Genomic DNA, 23,735 nt, shown 5'->3' on the forward strand with positions numbered 1-23,735 from the left:
TAAGGAACAAAGGATTGGTTCCCAAATATCTGGGCTACCTGGAGAAAACCCCACACAGACATGGAAAAACATGCAAATCCCATACAGACAGTGGCCCCAGCCAGGGATCCGTATTTTCTCTGATCAACATTAGAACAAAGTGCTGTTGAACAAAACAACATTTCTTGGAGACCAACTTATGTGTGATGCAGGAGGAGAACTAAGGCCCTGGGACACTTAGTATGTTGCAAAGCACAGAGCAGGCCACGCTGGGCTTCAAGTAAGTAATGAATCTGTGGAAGGCTCGAATGATTCCTTCTGTTGGTTAGTATTTACCTGGTATATCTTTTTTCTGTCTCTAACTTTGGATCTTTGTCATTTTTAACTTTTTTTAAAAATATATTTTATTGATTTTTTACAGAGAGGAAGGGAGAGGGACAGAGAGTTAGAAACATCGATGAGAGAGAAACTTCGATCAGCTGCCTCCCGCACACTCCCGCACTGGGGATGTGCCCGCAACCAAGGTACATGCCCTTGACCGGAATCGAACCAGGGACCCTTCAGTCCGTAGGCCGACGCTCTATCCACTGAGCCAAACTGGTTTTGGCTCTTTTTAACTTTTAATCTATGTTTTAATTTTCACTTTGTTTCAGGTAAATAAATAAAATATGTAAACCTGTCTTTTACTTGCAAGTTTATCCCATCTAAACGTATTGTGATTACTGATGATGTTTTATTTCTCACATCTGTTTTGTGATTTCTATTTGATGTACTTTATTGTTCCTGCTTTGTATCATGTAGTCATGGTCAAGAGCATGGGGTCTATGGATAGTCTATCTGGGCTTGGATCCATCCCTTGATAACTGTGCAGTCTTAACCAGGATACCTAATCTCTTTGAGATTCAGTTTCCTCTATACAAAAAGGGGTACTATCCCACTCAAAGTTTGTGAGAATTAAGTAATATAATATATAAAACACTTAGAGCCCTAACCAGTTTGGCTCAGTGGATAGAGCATCAGCCTGCGGACTGAAAGTTCCCAGGCTTGATTCCGGTCAAGGGCATGTGCCTTGGTTGTGGGCACATCCCAATGGGAGGGGTGCAGGAAGCAGCTGATCGATGTTTCTCTCTCATCGATGCTTCTAACTCTCTATCCCTCTCACTTCCTCTCTGTAAAAATCAATCCTACCTAATAAAATGGTAATATGTAAATTACCATCACTCTGCTACGCCCACAATTGGGCCGGCAGGACGCTGAGCTCGCTTCGCCAGTGGAGGTGCAAGCTCAGCGTCTGCGCCATGGCTGTGCTGCGGAACAGAAGGGGCCTCTGGGGGCAGCGAGCTAATGTCCCGCCGCGGACCATCAAAAGCGGGGGAGCTGGGTGCCTGTCTGCTCTGGCACCAGGCCTTTCAGAAGCCTCCAGCGCGGCGGAGGCTTCTGAAAGGCCTGGTGCACCAGCGGACAGGCACCCAGCTCCACCGCGATTGAAAGCGAAAGCGTGTAGGGGTCCCTACATGTGCATGATTCAATCATGCACTGGGCCTCTAGTAAAATATATTTAGAAAAAAAAACAACACTTAGAATAGTGTTGGCCTATTCTAAACTGGCCTATTCTACACATTCCATTTTAGTGCCATTGTATTTATTCTCTTTTAAAGCAAGTATTTTAGAGATTACTCCTGAATTTTAATGAACATACTAGATGTTAAAAGTTAAAGTCTGTTGTTTAATCCACCCATTGAATTGTACAGTATATCAATTGTTACATATATTTTATCTTCATAAAAGGGTTTTTAAAATTGATTTTAGAGAGAGGAAGGGAGAAAGAGAGAGAAAGAAACAGCGATGTGAGAGAGAAGCATTGATCAGTTTCCTCCCATACGCGCCCCACTTGGGTATTGAACCTGCAACATGGGTAGTGACCTGAATGGGAATCAAACCGGTGACCCTGGGGTGCATGGGACAGCACTCCAACCAACTGAGCTACACCAGCCAGAGCCTGTTTGTTCTTTTTTAAAAATATGATCTGTTCTTTTTACATGATGTCCTGATTTTATTACATTTTCTATGATTTATTTTTAAAAATGATTCATCCATACTTATTTCAGGCTCTCTTTTAGGTTGTTTCATACGGTAATTTTAGGCTCTGGAATACTAAGCATCCTGGGGTTTTAGGGTTTGCTTCTTCTACTCACAGTTAATTATTTTTGACTGTTCTTAGTCGTGTGTGTGTGTGTGTGTGTGTGTGTGTGTGTGTGTGTGTAATTGTGTGAGTTTCTCTTTAGCAAGGATTATTTTATTTCCTGTGATTGTCCCATGAACCATGGTTTATAAAAGTTTCCCTAGAGAACAAATCTGTGTTGCTTATTGTTAGGCTCCAAGTGATTTGATCAATCTGGAATTCTATTATATTTTGCTTGCAGATTCCTGTACGCTTAGTGGAGTGTAACTAAGGATCCCACATCCACATGAAGGGTGAGCTTAGAGATTAGCTTTTTGAAGGGAGACTGTTTTTTCCTAGAGACCCCAATAGCACCAGTTTCCTCATCCCTCTCCTGTGTCAGTGTATAGAGTCCTTTGAGTCTCCCTTTCTTTGACTTTCATGCAGGGGTTCTCAGTAAAGCAAGAGAGTACATCAGGCATGAATGCTTTTTCCTAATGAACATTATAACCCTAATCACTATGTGGATTAAAACCCCTTCCCTCCAGGGCACCGTGGCACCAGCCCACAGCTTCCGTTCTGGCTTTAAGTTTCCTGTTTGTTTTTGTCACCTGGGAATTTCTTTTTCCTTCATGGTTAGCACACGGTTATTTTTGTTGCTGTATTTTATCCAATATGACTAAGAGTTTTAAGGGACTCACATTAGTTCAATTCACCACATTTCCAGAACTGAAAACTCTAGTTCTAGAGTATCTGTCAGATTCTTCTCAAACATACCACTCAGTATATTTCTCTGGTGAAAGTCTTTATCCTTTCATCTATTTTGTCCATTATTTCCTCCACTTTATTGGACATATTAATTATTTTATAGCTTTTATTTGCCTACCCTGATACCCGGGCTTACATTTGTTGTCTAATGTTTCTTATTCTCACACTCGGGGGAGTCCCCTCAGCCCAGCCTGCACTGTCTCCAATCCGGGACCCCTCGGGGGATGTCCGACTGTCGGTTTAGGCCCGATCCTGGGGATCCGGCAGTCGGACATCCCTCTCACAATCCGGGACCACTGGCTCCTAACTGCTTACCTGCCTGCCTGCCTGATTGCCCCTAACTGTCCCCCTTGCTGGCCTGGTCACCCCCAACTGCCCCCCCTGCCGGCCTAGTCACCCCCAACTGCCCCCCTGCCAGCCTGGTCACCCTAATTGCCCCCCCCCGGCCTGGTCGCCCCTAACTGACACCCCCTCCCCCGTTGGCCTGGTTGCTCCCAACTTCTCCCCTGCTGGCCTGGTCACCCCTCACTGCCCCCCTCTGCTGGCCTAGTCACCCCTCACTGCCCCCCCCTGCCAGCCTGGTTGCCCCCAACTGCCCCCCCTGTGGGCCTGGTTGCCCCATGCAGCCTGTTCGGTCGTCTGTTCGGTTGCGATGGTCACTTAGGCTTTTATATATATAGATGATCAATCATATAGTCTTGACACTTCACATGTCTAGCAATTTTTTATTATTCAGAAGACACTGTGAGCAAAAAATCCAGTGACACTACTATGCTGTCACCTTCCATGAGAGCAATTTCTCCCCTTCCTGTTAGGCAGGTAAGGTGTGGGGCTGATCGTCTCACTCTAGTCAGGCATGGAGATGGGTCAGGACTAAATTGCAGTTTTAAAAATAAATATATTTTTATTGATTTTAGAGAGGAAGGGAAAGGGAGAGAGAGAGGTAGAAACATCAATGATGAGAGAGAATCATTGATCAGCTGCCTCCTGCACATCCCCCACTAGGGATTGAGCCCTCAACCCAGGCATGTGCCCTGACCAGGAATTGAACCTTGACCTCCTGGTTCATAGGTTAACGCTCAACTACTGAGCCACACTGGCCAGGCCTAAGATGCAATTTTTAAAACAACTTTGCAGTATACTTGACAAAATAACCTTCATATACTTAAAGTATATAATTTAATATATTTTGACATATATAAGTACTCAAGAAATCATTACAATCAAGATATGAACATATGCATTAACCACAAAAGTTTTCTCTTGCCCTTTTGTAATCCTTTCTCCCCCATCCCTTCCCCTGAAACCAACACATATATGGACAATTTATTTTCAATATGGGCACCAGGGAAATTTAATGGGGAAAATATCTTTTCATCAGATAGTTCTGGAATGATTACATGTCCCCATATGCAAAGAAATAAACTTTGATCTGCTTTTTATTGATCTGCTCTCTGTCGCTCTATATCGGTTTGCATTTACAAGATATTTGTATGAATGCAATCATGCAGTATGTACTCTGTTATGTCTGGCTTCTTTCATTCATCATAATTATTTTGAAATTCATCCAGGTTATTGTATCAATAGTTCATTCGATTTTATTCCTCACTGTGTTTCATTTTATGGATAATCATAATTTGTTTATCTATTTACTTATTGATGGACATTTGAGTTATTCACAACTTTGGCTATTAAAAATAAAACTGCTATAAATATTTGTTTACAAGTCTTTGTATGAATACATACTTTTATTTTCTTATGTGCCTAGAAGAGGAATGTCTGAGTTATATGGTAGATAAGTGTATATCTTTTATTTTCACTTTTCTTTTGCATTTTCTTTTATTTTTTAATTTAAATTCTTTATTTTTTAGGTAAGTGTATATCTTTTTAAAAAACTAAGTAGTTTTCCAAAATGGTTGTATCATTTCAAATTCTCATAGTGTATAAGCATTCTGGTTGCTCTGGCTCATTGCTAACATCTTGTAAGGTCCATCTTTTTAATGATATCCGTTCTAATACTAGTATGTGTGTGTAATAGTATCTCATGGTGGTTTTTAGTTGCATTTCATTAGTGACTAGTGCTTATTTTTCGTCTGGATATATTTGGTGAAGTGTCTTTTCCAGTCTCTGGCTCATTGTGTTTTGTTTTTGTTTTGTATTATTATTGAGCTTTGAGAGTTCTTTATTCTAGATATGAATACTTTATCAGATATATAATCTGCAAATAGTTTATTTTAGTCTATGGCTTGTTTTTTCATGTGCTTAATAGTGTCTTTGAAGAATGGTAAAGTCCAATTTATCAATTTTTTAAAAAACATTCACTTTGACAAAATAAACTAAGCTTCATTGTACTATCAAAGAAATCTGTGCCAAACTGAAGGTCATAAAGGTTTAATCTTATGTTTTCCTGCTAGAAGTTTATAGTTTAGGTTTTCTATGAAGCTTTATTATCCATTTGGAGTTAATTTTTGAGTATGTTGTTCACTTTTTGCAAATGGACATGTAATCGTTCCAGCACCATTTCTTGAAAAGATCCTTTCTCCATTCAATTGCCTTTGTGCCTTTATTGAAAATCAGTTGTCAATATATGTATTAGTTTATTTCTGAATATTCTATTCTGTTCCATTGGTCTATTTGTCTATTTTATGCCAATATCAGCCTTCTTGATTACTGTAACTTTATAGTAAGACTTGAAATAAGATAGTATACATTCTTCAATTTTGTTCTTTTTTTGAAGTTGTTTTGGGCTATTTGGGGGTCCTTTGCCTTTATGTAGGAATTTTAGAATCAGTTTTTAAATTCTCTTCCTTAGATACCATTCTGCCAAAATTCCACCCATTTCTTAAGATTAATCTCCAAAGCCACATTTTCCAAAACATGTTTTTCTTTCTTCTGTACTCCATTCACACTTCATAACACTCCTATTGCATTTATTCACAGTTGGCTCTATGTACTTGTCTGATCTTTCCTCCATACCATAAACCTCCCAAGATTAGAAAACTTGACTTGTTCCCTCTGTGTGCTGAAAAACCTTGCGTTATGTTTTGCAGGAGTGAGCCTTGCATTCAGAGAGGGCTACAGAAAACATCTAGTTCATTTCCTGCATATTGTTAAGGAACCCAGCTGATTTAGAATGATTTATTTTATTTTTTGTTATCTCTAAGATCTCTCAACCTTTATTTCTGTTGCTATTACTGTACCTTCAAAGAATAATGGGATAATTATTTTCCACACGTCAAAACACTCTCATTGGCTTGTGATAATTATATGAAGCTGTGTCAATCTATTTATTGTTCAGATACTCCCTCAACATTGAGCTCTTGGGAGAATGTCATATCTTTAAAGCTATCTATGATCTCTTTGGCTACCAGGGCAGTAGTAGTACCTCAACTCAGACCTGCTGTATTTCCATTGGTTCCTTCCAGCTCTATACTAGCCCTCAATGGCAGTTGTAGTCTTGCCTTTAAAAAGCCTATTATTCTCAGGAAAAATTTTTGCATGGAGTATCATCATGTCATATATATATGTTTTTATTGATTTCAGAGAGAGGAAGGGAGGAGAGAGGGATAGAAACACCATGATTAGAGAGAATAATTGAATTGATCTGCTCTCTCTTGCTCACCCCTCATTGGGGATTGAGTCTGCAACCAGGGCATGTGCTCTGACTGGGAATGGAGTCATGACCTCCTGGTTCATAGGTCGATGCTCAACCATTGAGCCACACCGGCCAGGCTAATCATGTCCTTCTTATGGGAGAAATTCAGCCCATTGATCTGGCAGCAAGGAGTATGTTTACTTATTAGGAACAAATAAAATGGGAAAACTGTTTTATCATCCAACAAATTAGCAGCATAATTCTATGAGTAGGAAAATCAGCTTTCTCATCACACTCAGGCGCCGTGTCAATGTGACACTCACTGTGGGTAATGATTTCTCCTGTGAGCAGTTTGAGGTTTAAGGCACTTATGAATGGATTTTGTTTTTCTTCCTTAGTAATTACATCCTCAAAGATTGTACAGGTCCTGTGTATTTGTGTAGCACAGCTCTAATCTTTATTAAAGCATCCTGTGTTTAAGGGCTGGTAGACAGTTGGTTAGAAGGTAGAAATCTTCTTAGATTTTTGTCCTAAACTAGAATCTTGATTAGTGGTTAAAGAAAATTCACATTAAAATCTTAAAAAACTATGTATAATGTCAGATAGGTACTAGACTTATCAAAGTGACCACTTTGTAAGTTATGTACATGTCTAATCACTATGGTGTACACCTGAAACTAATATAATATTGTATGTCAACTGTAATTGAAAAATTAAAGACATTATTTAAAAAAATCCATGGCCTAAAAAGTTTTAACTACAGTGATATAAAATAAAAAGATGAACACTGTAGCAGTTATAAGCCCATTTCTGTGGCAGTGTAGCAATGATTCCTTCTTTATAAGAGTGTGAGAGGCCTGTGCCATCATTGTCAATGTCATTGTCATTAAGAAATTGATGCCTCTAGGTGTTACAGAAATAAAGAAATGGACAGGGAATGCGTGCTTGTGTGTGTGTGTGCATGTGTAAACGAAGAACAATAATTAGAAATAAGATGCAGAAAATATGTTCCATTCAGAGGAGAATGTGATCATGAGAACCTGGTGTGGTGGACAGAGGAAGTGGTGGGAGTGATTTGGTCCAATGCGAGCATGAGGACACAGCAGAGGTGACTGTATAGATGGCATGGTTAGAAGATTAGTAGTTTGGTTTGAATGAGGGGAGTGTGAAAGGCAGAATCCCCACCCACCCACCCACCCACCCAAGGTAGCCACCTGTGAAAATATTACTGTTCATGGCGGAAGGGACTTTGCAGATGTGGTTAAGTTAAGGCACCTGAGATGGGAAGAGGCCTGCATTATCCAGGTGGGCCCAATCTAATCACGTGGGTCCTTAAAAGCAGAGAACCTTTCCAAGCTGAGTTGAGAGTCAGAGGGAGATGGGACCCTGCAGGAAAGTTCAGAGAAGTGAAAGGTGCTGGCTGTGAAGGTGGAGGAAGGGGGCAACCGCCAAGGAATGTGGGTGCCCTTTGGAAGCTGGAAAAGGCAAGGAAACATTCTGTCCTAGAGCCTCCTGCTGATTCCCTGATTTCAGCCCAACCAGAACTGCACTGGATCTCCGACCTACAGAACCGTAAGATGACATACCCATGATGTTTTAAGCTGTAAAATTTGTGGTGATTTGTTACAGCAGTAATAGAAAACTGCCGGAGGATTTGTTTAGATTAGAGGTCTTGGAGTGTGGAGAGGAAGGCTGGGATCAGACGGAGTAGTACCTTGAAGGCTAAGGTAAAAATTCCGTTATTTACACCTAGAAAAACAGCAGGGTGAAATGGGTGGTGGTTTAGTTTTAGGAAGAACTACCTGGCAATGCTGTTTTGCTGACTGTTTGGAATGAGAAGAGCATTGGGTAGAGGAAGCAAGTAAACCTCTATCAAAAAAGGAAGCAGTAAAATGGTGACTGGGCTTCAGTGGACAGAGAGATGCAAGCGCTATTTTGAAGGAATTGGCTACAGGTTTGATGATTCCATGCTGGGGAGAGTTAACTAATGTGTGGCCTGAAGGTTTGCGCCTCCTCGAAATTCACAGTGAAACCCCGTACTTGGAGGTGGGCCTTTGGGGAGGTGGTTAGGATTATGAGGTCGGGAGGGTGGAGCTCATGTGAATGGGATTAGTGCCTTTGTGAGAGTCTCAGAAGGGCTTGCTGTTTTCTACCACGTGAGGATTCAGGAGAGAGCCATCTTCAAACCAGGAAGCGAACCCTCACCCCGACTCTCCACCTTGGACTTCCCAGCCTCCAGAACTGAGAGAGAGAAATGTTTGTTTCATCTATGGCAATTTGTCAGAGCACACTGAATTCACTAAGGAGGTCAAGGATGCCTCAAAGTTTAGGACCGACTAAATAATGTTGAAACCCAGGGGAGCGGGCAGCTCATTTCAGGGAGAGAAATTAGCTGGTTTCAAACATGTTGACTTTTATGAGGACAGTGAGTAATTCGGGCAGGAATGGGGAATAGGGGCTGGCCCTGAGGAGAGGACAGGCCGAGAGGCAGACCCAACGTTATCCTGCCGTCCTGCTGGGAGCAGAGTTGTGCTATGAATATGGGAGTAGCTATGGTCTCTGGGGTATTGTAGATGGAGGTCAAGGGACAAAAGAAGGCTATTTGTTTACTACGCTCCTATGTGTGAGGGACTGGGCTGCTGTGAGGGCTCTCGCCCCGGTCAGGGGAGTGAGCACCTGGCTGTTCTCATTAGGCTCCTTGCATGTGGCCATAATGAGCAAAACAGGTAAGAAGACAAGGGCATGCACGTGTGTGGTTATTTACACTGCCTGCCTGGAGCTGGTGGGAGGAAAAGCAAAGGCTGCTTCATTTCACTGTCTTCTCTAACGAGCAGGCCCAATTTCACCCTTTTAGAAGTATTCTTTCCCCTCATGATTTCCCTTTTACCTTCCTCACAAATCCTTCCCCAAGTCCCTTCCAGACTTTCCTCTAAGGAGTTACACAGGCCATGTGCCGTTGTCCTCATCTGTCCTCTGCATCAGAACTTCTTCACTGTGATATAAATACCCTGAGGTAGGGGGACCCATCGGCAGGCGACCTGGAGGGGTTCAAGTGCAGAGCAGGCCGAGACCGGCTCTACTGGGCCACGCTCCTGGTGTGCTCTGGCCTCGTCACTTTTGTGCTCCAACGATGCATTCTTGGTACAACTGTCCTATTGCTTTTGTCTTCTCCTCCATGAAGTCTAGTCCATTTCTCATTCTACAATTTACTAACAACTCCTTTTATTCTAATGAAACCTGGTGCTTCTCTTCCTCCTCTGGAGATTTCCTTTTACTGATGCTGCCCTGTTACTTACACAATCTTATAAAGTAGGTGTAGGTGGGAAAGAATATCTTCCTGTTTGTACTCTTTAGGTGGCTGTGATTGAAGCTTTCAACAAAACAGGAGAGAGAAAAATGGACCTATGGTTTAAATCAGTGGTCGGCAAACCGTGGTTCGCGAGCCACATGCGGCTCTTTGGCCCCTTGAGTGTGGCTCTTCCACAAAATACCACGTGCGGGCGCGCACGTACAGTGCGATTGAAACTTCGTGGCCCATGCGCAGAAGACGGTTTTCGGCCTGGGCGAGTCTATTTTGAAGAAGTGGCGTTAGAACACTCAAGGGGCCAAAGAGCCGCATGTGGCTCGTGAGCCGCGGTTTGCCGACCACTGGTTTAAACTAGAGGGAGGAAATGGTTCGTTAGCGCTAGGTCTACTCTTACCAAGCTGGACAGATATTGAGAAAAAACATGTGGCCCTAGCCAGTTTGGCTCAGTGGATAGAGCGTCGGCCTGCGGACTGAAGGGTCCTGAGTTCAATTCTAGTCAAGGGCACATGCCTGGGTTGAGGCAGGCTTGATCCCCAGTAGGGGGCGTGCAGGAGGCAGCTGATCAATGATTCTCTCATCATTGATGTTTCTCTCTCTTCCTCTCTGAAATCAATAAAAATATATTTTAAAAAAATACATGTGCTTTTTTAAAAAAACATCTTCTACATGTGCTTTTTATTAAAGACTTCTATAGAAACTGAAGGCCATAAATGGTTCAAATACTGCAATAGGATTACCCATAACTTGGATTAGAAAACATTCAAACCACTTTTTTCACTACTAAGGAGCTCTTTGGAACAGGAAGGCTGTCGTAACTACAAATAGGAAAAATGCCTTATTCTGAGTAAGGTTACCTCTTATTTCATGTGTGTGCAGATCTTGGACGAGTCCTCACAGGTATGGGTGGGAAAGGGACTGCTTTCACCTAGACATTTAGTCATAAATTTAGGATTTTTGCAATATGGAATGAGACCTAATACTAAAGCCCGGATCTCCCAGGGTAGCCAGTAGTTGTAGAATGCTCTGGGCTCACCCAGAAATCTCTGCACAAGTGTGTTCAGCGGTATTCGGGTGAGGTTCCCAAAGGGCAGGCCTACGGGTGCCTTATGACATTGTGAGGAGGTGGAACTGGTAGGAGAGGATTGATCTTTTCTGGAGCTTAAATCTTCATAAAAGTGTCCAAAGTTGTCTATCTTCCATGTTCTCATCCTGGACCTTTAGTGTATTGACTAAGGAATGGAATATGGTTCTTGCTGGTTTTAGTTGTAACTAAAAGTTCTGAAAGTATTTATGGATCCTTAATATGTAAGTAGAATTGAAGATCTGACATGTGCACAGCTTACTCCAAAACAATATAAAATCCTCATCAAAATAGGATGCACTTTTGCTGTAAGTAATCATCTATCCGATGCTTGCACTTCTTGTGTTTCAGAATCAGTCATGTTTGTGCCCGGAATGAACAGCCCATGAATAGTCAGTCAAAAGACAAAGTGAGGAATGGGTGTAGCTATAAATTAATAGGTTTGCAGATAAAAACCACACAGAGCAAATAATAACCAAAACAGTTTATATTATAACTTAAATTAAGATTCACATAAAAAAATAGCAAGTTATAATGCTTTTTGTACCCTCTTAGGAAAAGGACATTAAAAAATGCTGAACATTGACATTAATTGCATTTCTTATTATTAATTTCCACATTTCACATTTGCTCTCCATAATTCCACCAAGACCTATTTCACCTGTCCTTTCTACAGTGCTTCACATTGTAATTATTATTCTAGAATTGCATTTATTAGCCTGTGGTTATTGAGCACTTGGAATGTGGCTAGTCCAAGGTGAGATGTGTTTATAAATGTAAAATATACCAGAATTTGGAGACTTAGTATGAAAAAATAATGTAAAAACTCAACTTTTATATTCACATTTTGAATATATTAGATTATGTAAGTTTCCAAATTAATTACATTTAAAATATTTTTAAATGTGGCTACAGGAAAATAAAATACGTGGCTCACATTAATTATACTTCTGTTGGACAGTACTGGGCTAGGACATCTGAAAACAAAGTGGCTATAGCTTTAATTGACCAGTATCTTATATACTCACTATTTGCTTTTGGAAATGGGAATTGCAAAGTAAAATAACAATCTGGCTGCTTTTGTGCATGCTTTTAGTTTCTTCTAATGAACACATATTACCTTTTAAATAGAGAAAGTAAAAATGTTATGTTCTGTCCACAACTTGAAGGAGTTACAAAAAATGGACTGGCATTTAAGACATGTAGCATAAAACAATAAACCAAATCCTCTTATTACTTGTGTATTTTGCACTTATCGCAGGTGAAAAAAATGAGGCACGTAGAGGTGGGAGTAGAAATCTGGGTGACACAGGTAGTTCACTATCTACAGAAATTATAATTCTTGTTCAAGTTACTGCGGAAACTCTCCTGCTCGGTGACGGGCGATGTGGTTGTGCAAGCCACTGTGCTCACACCCTCCCTGCGTTCCCATGAGAGGGAGGAGCTGCTTTTCTGGCACTTACGACGGCAGAGTAGGTGCAATCTTCTTTTCTTTTCACACCTAGCGTGTAAGTGAGAACCTTTACTATGAAATTCACTAACTCTAATCTCCTGACATGAAGAGAATTGTCCGTAAATTATTTAAAACGTGACTGGTTAAAGATTTTCAGTAAAATATGCTACAATGCTTCTTTTTTTTTTCTTATTGGTAAAGAGCAATTTATTTTGAAATGTTGCTTTTGTGCGGTTTTCTGGGAACATCCGGGAACACTTGTTTTCAACAGCCTTCTCTGACAAGGCACGATCCCAGCCATCCCGCATCAGGCCTGCCAGGAGGTCCTATGACGTCTGAAGTTCTAGTTAATACTGTGGCGCACTCACTTCCTCCGCAAAGGCAACGGGCACAACCACCCCCTGCCGCTGCAGCTCCCGCAGAACATCTAAGATCGAGTCTAATTCTGTGCGGAACTTGTCCAGCTCACGATTCTTCAACTGTGCGAGTCTTTTCCATTTCTCAATTTCTTTGTTTTGCTCAGTTTCTACTACTTGGTGTGTCTGCTGTATTATCTGTAAATAAAAAAATTCCATATCAATGTTGGAGTTCACAGTGGGGGAGAAGGACATTGAACAATTTCGAAGAGCTAACGTGGGACAATATGGACAACAGTAAAGCTGTGGCCTGGGAGGAGAGGAGGGGAGCCCCACCTAACGGGTTTCACTGTGTCAGCAAACAGGCTTGCAGGTGAAGGTGGTAAGAAGAGGGAAATTTAGTATCTAATTCTGCTAGGGAGTTTTACAGTTGTTGTTTTTTTTTAAGCTGTGAATAAGAGTACCATTTAAAGCCTCAGAAATTATTTCTAATACCTTGGTATGAATCCAAACATCCAAAAAGCTGTTCCTCTTCAGAACAACCCTTGAGATGCAATCAAGATAGTTTTCATATACTGTACAACGCATGTCATTGCAATCATTCTAGAACTAGAAATAGTGATAAAAGCATACATGTAGCATCTACCACATGCCAGGCTTGGTTATAAGCACTTGATCCATGTTAATTCATTTAATTCTGCCAACACAAACAGGAGGTAGATTTTATATATATATACACACACACCCCCATTTAACGGGTGGGGAAATTGAAGCACAGATCAGTAAAGAAACAAGCAAAAAACCATTTGGCCAAGGTTCACACACAGCCCGTGGGAAGCAGCCTGGCCCCAGAGTCCCTGCTATTACCTATCACTACACTGCCTTGCTTTTGGGGGTCAATGATGAAGTGAGGGTACCCTGTCAAGTACCTTAAGAAAATCATTAGGCACAAGCATTACAAACCATAGAAAGCTAGACATACAAAAACTAGTTAGGGCAACAAAACCAATAATGTTTCTAAATGTTAAACATGCTAAACATCTTCAATATAATTTTTTATCTATAATCCTGCCTTGCTATAGAATAACTTAATGATTCTAAAATAAAAGCACCTCAAAAATAATTGTGTGAACAGGTGTTTGGGTTAAGGGGAACACAATGCTGTATAAATGCTGAACACAAAATGCTGTATCAATTCTAAGCTAATACCATCACCTCACGTAGTTTCAAAATTGTTTTCTTGTGATGAAAATTTGATTTACTTTCCTAGCAGTTTTCAAAAACACAATACAGTATTGTTAACTATAGTCACCATGCTGTCCATTACATCCCCAGAACTTACACTGGATGTTTGTACCTTCTAACCATCTTTATCATCTCCCCACAACCCCCCCATTTTATCTGAGGTTTTTTTTTTTTTGTTTTTAGATTCCACATGTGAGGTCATATAGTATCTGTCTTTCTCTTGTTTCACTTAGCATAATGCCCTCAAGGTCCATCCACATTGTTGCAAATGGCAGAATTTCATTTTCTATGGCTGAGTATTGCTGCACTGTATGTATACACACCACCTTTTCTTTATCCATTCACCCATCAGTGGACATTTACATTGTTCCCATGTATTGGCTGTCCTAAATAATGCTGCAATGAACATGGGGTTCAGCTATCTCTTTGGTGTAGTGATTTTGTTTCCCTCAGGTATATAACGTGGAACTGTTGGCACTTAGTAGGACTGTTTTTAATATTTTAAGGAACCTCCATACTGTTTTCAGTAGTGGCTGCACCAATTTACATGCTCACCAACAGTGCAGGTTTCCTTTTTCTCCACATCCTTCCCAGTACTGGTTGTCTTTCTGATGACAGCCATTCTAAACAGCTGAGGTGGTATATCATTGTGGGTTTGGCTTGCATTTCCCTAATAATTAGTGAACTTGAGCACTTTCTCATTTACCCTGTTGACTATTTAAATATTTTCTTTGGAAAATGTCTATTCAGGCCTTTTACCCATTTTTAATCACATAATTATTATTCCTTTTGGTGTTGAGTTATATGAGTTCCTTATATATTTTGGATATTAACCCCTTATAAGATGTGTGGTTTCCAAATACTTTCTCCCACGTCATGTTGCCTTTTCTTTTTTTAATATATTATTTTTTTGTTGCCTTTTCATTTTGTTATTTCTTTAGCTGTGCACTTTTTAGCTTAGTGTAGTTCCACTAGTTTACTTATTTTGTTGCTTGTACTCTAAGTCTCATATTCAAAAAGTACTTGTCAAAGAGCTGTTTCCCTGTTTCCTTCTAGGAGTTTTATAGTTTCAAGTCTTACTTGAAGTCTTTAATCCATTATGAGTGATGTAAGACAGGGATCTAGTTTCATTCTTTTGCATGCGGACATTCAATTTACCTAGAATCACCTATCAGAGGGACTGTCATTTCTCCAATGAGTATTCTTTACTCCTTCATCAAATATGTTAACTGTATATGCATGGATTTATTTCTGGGCTTCTGATTCTATTCCACTGGTCTATGTGTCTCTTTTAATGCTTTTTGAGTACTATAGCTGTGTAATAGAGTTTGAAAATAGTAAGTGTGATGCCTACAGCTTTGTTCTTTGTTAGGATTGGTTGGGCTATTTGGGGTCCTTTGTGATTCCATATGAATTTTAGAATTCTTTTTATTCTAATTATAGTCATGTGCTACTTAACGAGGGGGGATACGTTCTGAGAAATGTGTTGTGAGGCAATTTTGTCATTGTGCACACGTAACAGAGTACATTTATACAAACGTAGGTAGTATAGCCAAGAGCTTGGACTAATCATAATTTCCTCAAGCACAAGTGAGAGCACAGATTCATTTTCCCTGAGCACACAGGGGTTGTGACTGATGCAGGTGAGCCAGGTGGTAGAGATAAAGTCGCTTCAGCCACAAATACTCAGTGACCAAAAATAAAAGGCATTCGAATTGGAAAGAAAGAAGTAAAAATGTCATTTGCAAATGACATGATACAATATAGAACTCTAAAGATTTCACCAACAAGCTATTAGAACTAATAAGTGAATTTGTTAAAGTAGCAGGATACAGAATATAGAAAAATTAATTTTTAGATGCCGACAACGAACTTTCAGCAAGAGAAATTAAGAAGTCCTGTGGCGCCCTAACCAGTTTGGCTCAGTGGATGGAGCGTCGGCTTATGGACTGAAGGGTTCCAGGTTCGATTCCGGTCAAGGGCATGTACCTTGGTTGTGAGCACATCTCCAGTAGCACATCCCCAGCTGATCGATGTTTCTAACTCTCTATCCCTCTCCCTTCCTCTTGTAAAAAATCAATAAAAAAAAGTTCTGTGGCTAGGACTTCAATACCGTTACAACCGGTTGACCAAATGACCGGGCGACTGGTCACTATGACGCGCACTGACCACCAGTGGGCAGAAGCTCAACACAGGAGCTGCCCCCTGGTGATCAGTGCGCTCCCACAGCCAACCTTCCGCAGCCAGCCAACCTCCCATGGTCCCTCCCCCAGGCCCCGATCGCCGGCCAGGCTGAGGGACCCCACCCATGCACTGGGCCTCTAATGTTGAATAAAAGTGGTGAAAGTGGACAACCCTGTTTTGTTCCTGATCTTCAAAAATATATTTTTTTGCTTTTCACCATTGAGAAAGTTAGCTGTGGGCTTGTCATACAAGGTGGTTATTAGGTTGAGGTATGTTCAGGTGGGTGCATGAGTTGGGTAGGGCATTGTCTCTAGGAGTCACCAGGATGGGTGGTGTCAGCCAGGTTAATGGAAAGCTACCATTTGGCCCCAGCCTGCATCTCCCAGCTGGGTGGGAAAAGGGCTCAACAGAACATTGTTGCCTGCCAGTGCTTCTGTCCCTGGAGAGAGCTGACCTGACCACTGTGGCCTCCAGCCCTTGCTCTGAAGCTAGTCAACTCAGTTCCTCATATTTCCCTGATGCTTTTTGAGCTGTTCCACCTGTGCTCAGGCCCAAAGGGACTGAGTCTGTGAGCAAGTGAGTTTGTGCACAGCTCAAGAGGATCACCTGGTTCTCCAGCAGCACTCATCTCACTCAGGTGCAGTTCCTGTTGGTTTTCACAGCAAGATGTTATCGAGACTCCTCTTATAATGGTGTCCTAGGATGGGGAGTCTGGTGTGGGGCTGGCAGCTGTCATACCACAGCTAAAATAATATCTCTCCTGATTCTTAAAGAATCACCACATTGTGGGTGTGGGATGGGCCCATTCTGTCTCCACCCCTATAGTCTTGTGTGGCTTCTTTATTATATCATTAGTTATACAACTTTTGTTCAGCTAGTCTTTATGTGGTTCTCAGTTGTGAGAGGAGGCAAGCATAGTGTTTATCTACTCTGCTTCTTGACATGAGATTTTAAAATATATTCTTTAACAAAGTTCAAATATACAATACTAGAGGCCCGATGCATGAAATTTGTGTGAGGGTAGGCCTTTGAAGCCGCAGGCTAGCTTGATCCCTCGCAGCCTCAGCGGCTGCAGCTCCAGCTTTGTCTGGAAGGTCGTCCAGATGGTTGTTCTGCTGTCCGGTCTAATTAGCATATTAGCTCTTTATTATATACGACTAGAGGCCCGGTGCACGAAATTCGTGCACTGGGGAGGGTGTCCCTCAGCCCAGCCTGCACCCTCTCTAATATGGGACCCCTTGGGGGATGTCCAACTGCAGGTTTAGGCCCGATCCCTGTGGTTGGACATCCCTCTCACAATCCGGGACCACTGGCTCCTAACCGCTCACCTGCCTGCCTGATTGCCCCCTAACTGCTCCCTTGCCAGCCTGATTGCCCCCTAACTGCTCCTCTGCCAGCCTGATTGCCCCCAACTACCTTCCCCTGCTGGCATGATCACCCCCAAGGCTTTTATTAGTATAGACTAGAGGCCCGGTGCATGAAATTCATGCACAGGGGGGTGGGGTGTCCCTCAGCCTGGCCTGCAACCTCTCCAATCTGGGACCCCTTGAAGGATGTCCTACTGCTGGTTTACAGGGATCAGGCCTAAACCGGCAGTCGGACATCCCTCTCACAATGCGGGACTGCTGGCTCCTAACCACTCATCTGCCTGCCTGATTGCCCCTAACCACTCTGCAGGCCTGCTCACCCCCAACTGCCCCCCGCGGCCAGCCTGATCACCCCCAACTGCCCCCTGTGCCATTGTGCTCGCCCCCAAATGCCTCCCCTACCAGCCTGCTCACCCCCAACTGCCCCCCTGCTGGCCTGCTCACTCCAAACTGTCCCTCCACTGTCCTGATAACCTCCAACTGACCCCCAATGATGGCGTGCTCACCCCCAACTGGCCACCCTGCTGGTCTGCTTACCCCCAACAGCCCCACCCCCCACCAGCCTGATAACCCACAACTGCTGTCCCATCCTGGCCTGATCACCCACAACTGCCCTCCCCTCTTGGCCTCTAACCACCTCTACCTCGGCCCCACCACCATGGCTTTGTCCAGAAGAACATCCGGAAGGTCTCCTGGAAGGTCTCCCAGTCTAATTAGCATATTACCCTTTTATTAGTATAGAGAGTATTATTAATTATAGTCAACATGCTGTACATTACACATCCATGACTTGTTTATTTTAACTGGAAGTTGGCACTTCTGACCCAATTCATTTTACCCATCCTCACCTCCCACCTGTGGAATCTACCTATCTGTTCTCTGTATCTATTAGTTTGGCTGTTAAAAAATGTTTTTGAATGACCTTAAAGCAAATCTTAATTAGTAAAAATTTCTCTTTCTGATAGTTCATTAGTGTATAAAAAAACACAATCAATTTTTGCATATTAATTTTGTATGCTTCAAATTGGCTGATTCATTTATTCCAACAGTTTTTTGGTGTTTTTAGGGTTTTCTATATATAACATTATGTCATCTGCAAATAGTGAAAGTTTTACTTCCTCCTTAATTTATGTGCTTCTTTTTCTTGCCTAGTTGTCTGGCTAAGACTTCCAATACTATATTGAATAAAGGTGGTGAGAGTAGGCATCCTTGTTTTATTCATGATCTTAAGAAAAAAGCTTTCAGCTTTTACCATTGAGTATGATGATACTGTGGGCTTCTAATATGGGGACCATACTGTATTGGGGTGCATTCCCCCAAATCCCATTTTTCGAGAGTTTTACCGTGAAAAAAAACTTGAATTTTATCAAATTTTCTGCATCTATTAAAATAATCATGCGATTTTTATCTTTCATCTTATTAATGTGACACATCACATCAATGATTTGTGGGTGGTGAATGATTCTTGCATCTTTTGAATAATCATGATGTGTGAACCTTTCAATGTAGTGTTGAATTTGGTTTCCTAATATTTGGTTGAGGCTTTTAGCATCTATGTTCAATGGGAGATATTGTTCTGCATTTTCTTTTCTCCATAGTATCCTTGTCTGGTTTTGGTATTGGGTAATGCTGCTCTTGTAAAATGAGTTTCAAAGAGATCCCTCCTCTTATACTGTTTGCAAGAGTTTGGGACTGGTATTCATTCTTTAAATGATTTGTAGAATTGGCCAGTGAAGTCATTGGAATTTTAAGAGATTTTTGTTCACTGATTTAATCTCTGTTCTAGTGATTGGTCTGTTCAAATTTTGAATTTCTTTATGATTCTGTCTTGGTAGTTTGTATATTTCTAGAAACTTGTCCATTTCTTCTAGGTTGTTCCATTTATTGGCTTATAATTGATTGTTCATAGTACTGTCTTATGATCTTTCTATTTGTTATCAGTTGTAACATCTCCTCTTTCATCTCTGATTTCATGTATTTTAGTCCTCTTCTTTTCTTGGTGAGTCTAGCTAAAGGTTTGCATTTATCTTTTTAAAAAACCAACATTGTTTTATTGACCTTTTCTACTGTCTTTTAGTCTCTGTCTCATTTATTTCCACTCTGATCTTTATTTCCTTCCTCCAATTAACTTTGTGCTTCATTTGTTCTCTTTCTACTTCCTTTGGGATGTAAAGTTAGCTTTTGTTTGTCTGAAAAACTCATTTCTCCTTCAACTGTGAATGACAGCTTTGTTGGGTATTCTGGTAGTAAGTTGTGTGGTTTTTTTTCCAGTATTTTTTTTAAATTAAAATGTGAAATTATGGTTGACATATAATGTATTTCAGGGGTACAACGCAGTGCTTCAACATTTATACACCTTGTGAAATGATCCTCACAATATATAGATAACCTTCTGTCACCATATATTACAATATTATTAGCTATGTTTAAGTTGTACATTACATTCCTGTGATTTATTTTATGACTGAGTTTGTCATAATTCCTTTCGTCCTTTCTGCTATATTTTGAGCCAATCCCTTTTGGACTGCAAAGTTTTTGCTGATGTCTTATGAGGTTTCCTCATTGTCTTTAGCTTTTGATAATTTAATTACAATATGTCTTGGTGTGGGTTTCTTTGGGTGTTTCTTATTCAGAACTCACAGCACCCTGGATCTGGATGCTATTTCCTTCCCCAGGTTATGAAAGTTTTCAGTCATTATTCTTCAAATAAGTTTTCTGTCCCCTTTCCACCCTTCTTGGGACCCCTGTAATGCAAATGTTGGTCTGTTGATGGTGTTCCGTAAGTGCCTTAAGCTACCTTCACTTCTTTCTTGTCTTTTTCATTCTTCTTTTTTGCTGCTCTGATTTTCACTGTCCCGTCTTTATTTTTTTTTAAGCTTTTGAATACACTTTTATTGATTTCAGAGAGGAAGGGAGAGGGATAGAGAGATAGAAACATCAATGATGAAAGAGAATCATTGTTTGGCTGCCTCCAGCACTGAGGATTGAGCCCAGAACCTGGGCATGTATCTGGACCATGAATCAAACCATTACCTCCTGGTTCATAGGTTGATGCTCAACTATTGACCCACACCAGCCAGGCCACTGTCCTTTTGAATTCACTAATCTTTTCTTCTCCTCCATGAACACCTAGATTGTATTTTTCAGTGTAGTAATTGTAGTCTTCAGTTCTGTCACTTTTATTTGGTACTTTTTTATAATTTCACTTTGTTCATTTGCTTCTTTATGACTATTATTTTGAACTCTTTAACAGATAAATCACTTATCTCTGTTTTCTGAAGATCTTTTCCACAGGCTTTATCTTGTTCTTTCATTTGGAATATATTTCACTATTTTTTCATTTTTTCCTGACTCACTGTGTTAGTTTCTATACATTGGATAAAAGAGCCACCTGCCACAGTCTTGAAGAAGGGTGTCATGTAGATGAAGCTGTCATTCAACTCTGCCTTCCTTGTCCTAGTTCTTGGTTTTCTCTTAAATTTTTGTAATTGTCCAAACAACCTATTTTATTTCTAGTGGTTTCCATTAGTTAGGAGTGTGTCAAGACCTGTCAGTGACTCAAAGGGGAGGATCTCAGCACCTAGATTCAGGTAGACCGGAAGCCAGACCCTCAGGAGCAGCTATTAAAGTATGCAAATATATACTGTCCAGTGGGCCAACAAGGCAATATATATTTGGGTGGCAGCCACAAAAATTGAGGTGCCAAATAAGGGTGCAAGCTCCTTTCTGGAAGATATTGGCAAGTTGTAGCAAGGCGAGAGAAAGAGTGTAAAGATAGCTCTCACGAGCCTTGTCCCTGGAGAGTATTTCAGCGGCTCCTAGATGAGTGTTGTATTAGTTGCCTGCCCCTCAGGCCAATGCTTTAAGATAAGCAGAGCTCTTTCACAGAGAGCCTGGGTGCTGCCTCTGCATTGAGCCTTGGAGTGGGTGTATGCACTTGACCTTTAGGCCTGTTAGTTTGCTAGAGTCTCCTGGGTCTCGGGGACACAAGCCCCATGGCCTTAACAAAGCTAAGTTCTGGAGGTTCATCTCTCCGGTGTAGGTCTTAAAAGTTAAAGTGCCCAATGTGGGTTTCAAACACTTTACTCCTCAGGGAAAAGATCCGGGTTTTGAGCTTCCTCTTGATTGTGGGTCACTAGCTGGAGGTGGAGGTTTTTAGTGAGATTTTGCCTCAGTTTGCTTTGATTTGTAGTTGTTCAGTTTTTGTTTTGTTTTGTTTCCCTCCTCCCTCCCCTTGAGGAAATTGTTCTACACGTAAAGATTTAGTGTGTCCATGGCAGGAGGTGAACTTTGCAGTCACAATCTGATCTCCAGTGGCTGAGCCCCATAGATTCTGCCCTGAAATCTCCATGAGGTGAGACCAAGTGGGCCTCCTGGGAAGCAACCCACAGTGGTGGGCAGGCTGGGTGTTCACCTTGGGCTCTTTTTCCCACTGGAGAAAATGTAGGCCGCAGGGTACCCTTTGGTGCAGCGCTATGCTGGCCTGTGGGAGGGCGATGCTGTCAGTGTGTGGCTGCTCCTCTTACCCTTTTAATGCAGTGCTTCTTGGTCTCTGTGGGACAAAAAAGTACTTCAGACTCACCTGTGTTTTGAGATTTCTCACAATTGCCTTGTTTATGAATTGTTGGTTGCTAATTGGTCTTTTTGTGAGGGAAACTCAAGTCAGAACAACCAACGTTGCCATTTAGATAACATATTAATTTAGCATTTTACTATGAAACTGAAATCCATCAACTCTATGAATCAAAGATATTTTTAAAATCCTACTGCATTTTTGCTTTAGCAAATAAAACAGTCAAAATTAGAAAACGTATTGCAATAATATTATCCCCAAAAATCTACACATCTTAACAGCTAATAGCTCAATTTTGGAAATGAAATGTATTTTAATGAACACTACCTTTATAATTATTCAAACTGTGTGTATACAATTATGTGACACCATATATATAACTTTTCAATAAATACATATGTAACATTAATTAATCACATTTATAGCACTACAAAATAATTGTCATTAGGCTATATATAATACCGTATATAACTATAACAAGAAAGCAAATGTTTAACATATTTATCAACAATTTACAACCATTTTCTAAAATAGGCATTAAAAAGTGACACAAGGGTGGGTTCTGGATAAATGGTGATGCACTATGATACCTTAACTCTACTGTGGATAATTATTTCTTGGTATGCAATGTGTTTTTAAGAGAAGTCCACAAATAAAAGAGTAAGAATGAGAAATTTCATTCATCTTGATATGATTAAATAGACCTAGGGTTTCTCTGTGGAACTCAGGTCAATCATAAAGCTTGCATGGATGTGGTAATTTTTATTTGCAAAGAATATATAACTTACACTGATTTAGACTGAATATGTGCCACCCTCCTACCCCTTCATATGTTGAAGCCCTAACTCACAGTGTGGCTGTATTTAGGGTAAGGAACTAGTTAAGCCTACATGAGGTCCCAAGGGTACGGCCCCAAACATAATTAGATTATGACTGGATTAGTGTCCTTATAAGAGGCACCAGAGAGCTTTCTCTCTATTTTCCCTCTTCCACCCTGCAGTGCACACACTGAGGAAAGGCCCTCTACAAGCCAGGATGAGAACTCTCACCTCACTAGAAAATGAATCAGCTGTAACTTCGATCTTGGAATCCTAGCCTCCAAACTATGAGAAAATTCATTGTTGTTGGTTTTTAAATATATTTTATTGATTTTTTACAGAGAGGAAGGGAGAGGGATAGAGAGTTAGAAACATCGATGAGAGAGAAACATCGATCAGCTGCCTCCTGCACACCCCCCACTGGCGATGTGCCTGAAACCAAGGTACATGCCCCTGACCGGAATCGAACCAGGGACCCTTCAGTCCACAGGCCGACGCTCTATCCACTGAGCCAAACCAGTTTCAGCAGTTGTTTTTTTTTAAGCCTCCCAGTTTGACATTTTGCTGTCAGACCAAACCGAATAATACACTGTTCAAGCAAAGTTAAATATCAGCACCAAGGCTAGTGCCCAAACTACATCCTCATGCCCTTCTGACATTTTTAATTTCCATTAATTCATCTGTTTGTGATTAAGTACAGTAATGATATTACTAGTGCTAGGCACATAAGATCATGATACAAGTTGTTTCTCTATTTCTTCACATATAAGACAAACCAATCTTCAGGTATTTGAGATTTAAAGTCATTTTTCTCTGAAAAGCTATATATTAATAAGATCAATATATAA

General features: G+C 41.0%; 1 protein-coding gene across 1 annotated transcript in view; it reads right to left on the minus strand.

Annotated features, from left to right (window-relative positions):
- Positions 1-11,421: 11,421 nt before the first annotated feature.
- CEP162 (centrosomal protein 162) overlaps positions 11,422-23,735 on the minus strand; it is an 83,000-nt gene continuing 70,686 nt past the window's right edge. The window contains exon 27 of the mRNA XM_054722421.1: positions 11,422-12,898. Coding sequence (XP_054578396.1) covers positions 12,692-12,898 — 207 coding nt within the window. The 3' untranslated portion in view covers positions 11,422-12,691. The remainder of the gene's footprint in view (positions 12,899-23,735) is intronic.

Source organism: Eptesicus fuscus, chromosome 10, assembly GCF_027574615.1.
Source record: "Eptesicus fuscus isolate TK198812 chromosome 10, DD_ASM_mEF_20220401, whole genome shotgun sequence".
In the NCBI taxonomy this organism is placed as follows: Eukaryota; Metazoa; Chordata; class Mammalia; order Chiroptera; family Vespertilionidae; genus Eptesicus; species Eptesicus fuscus.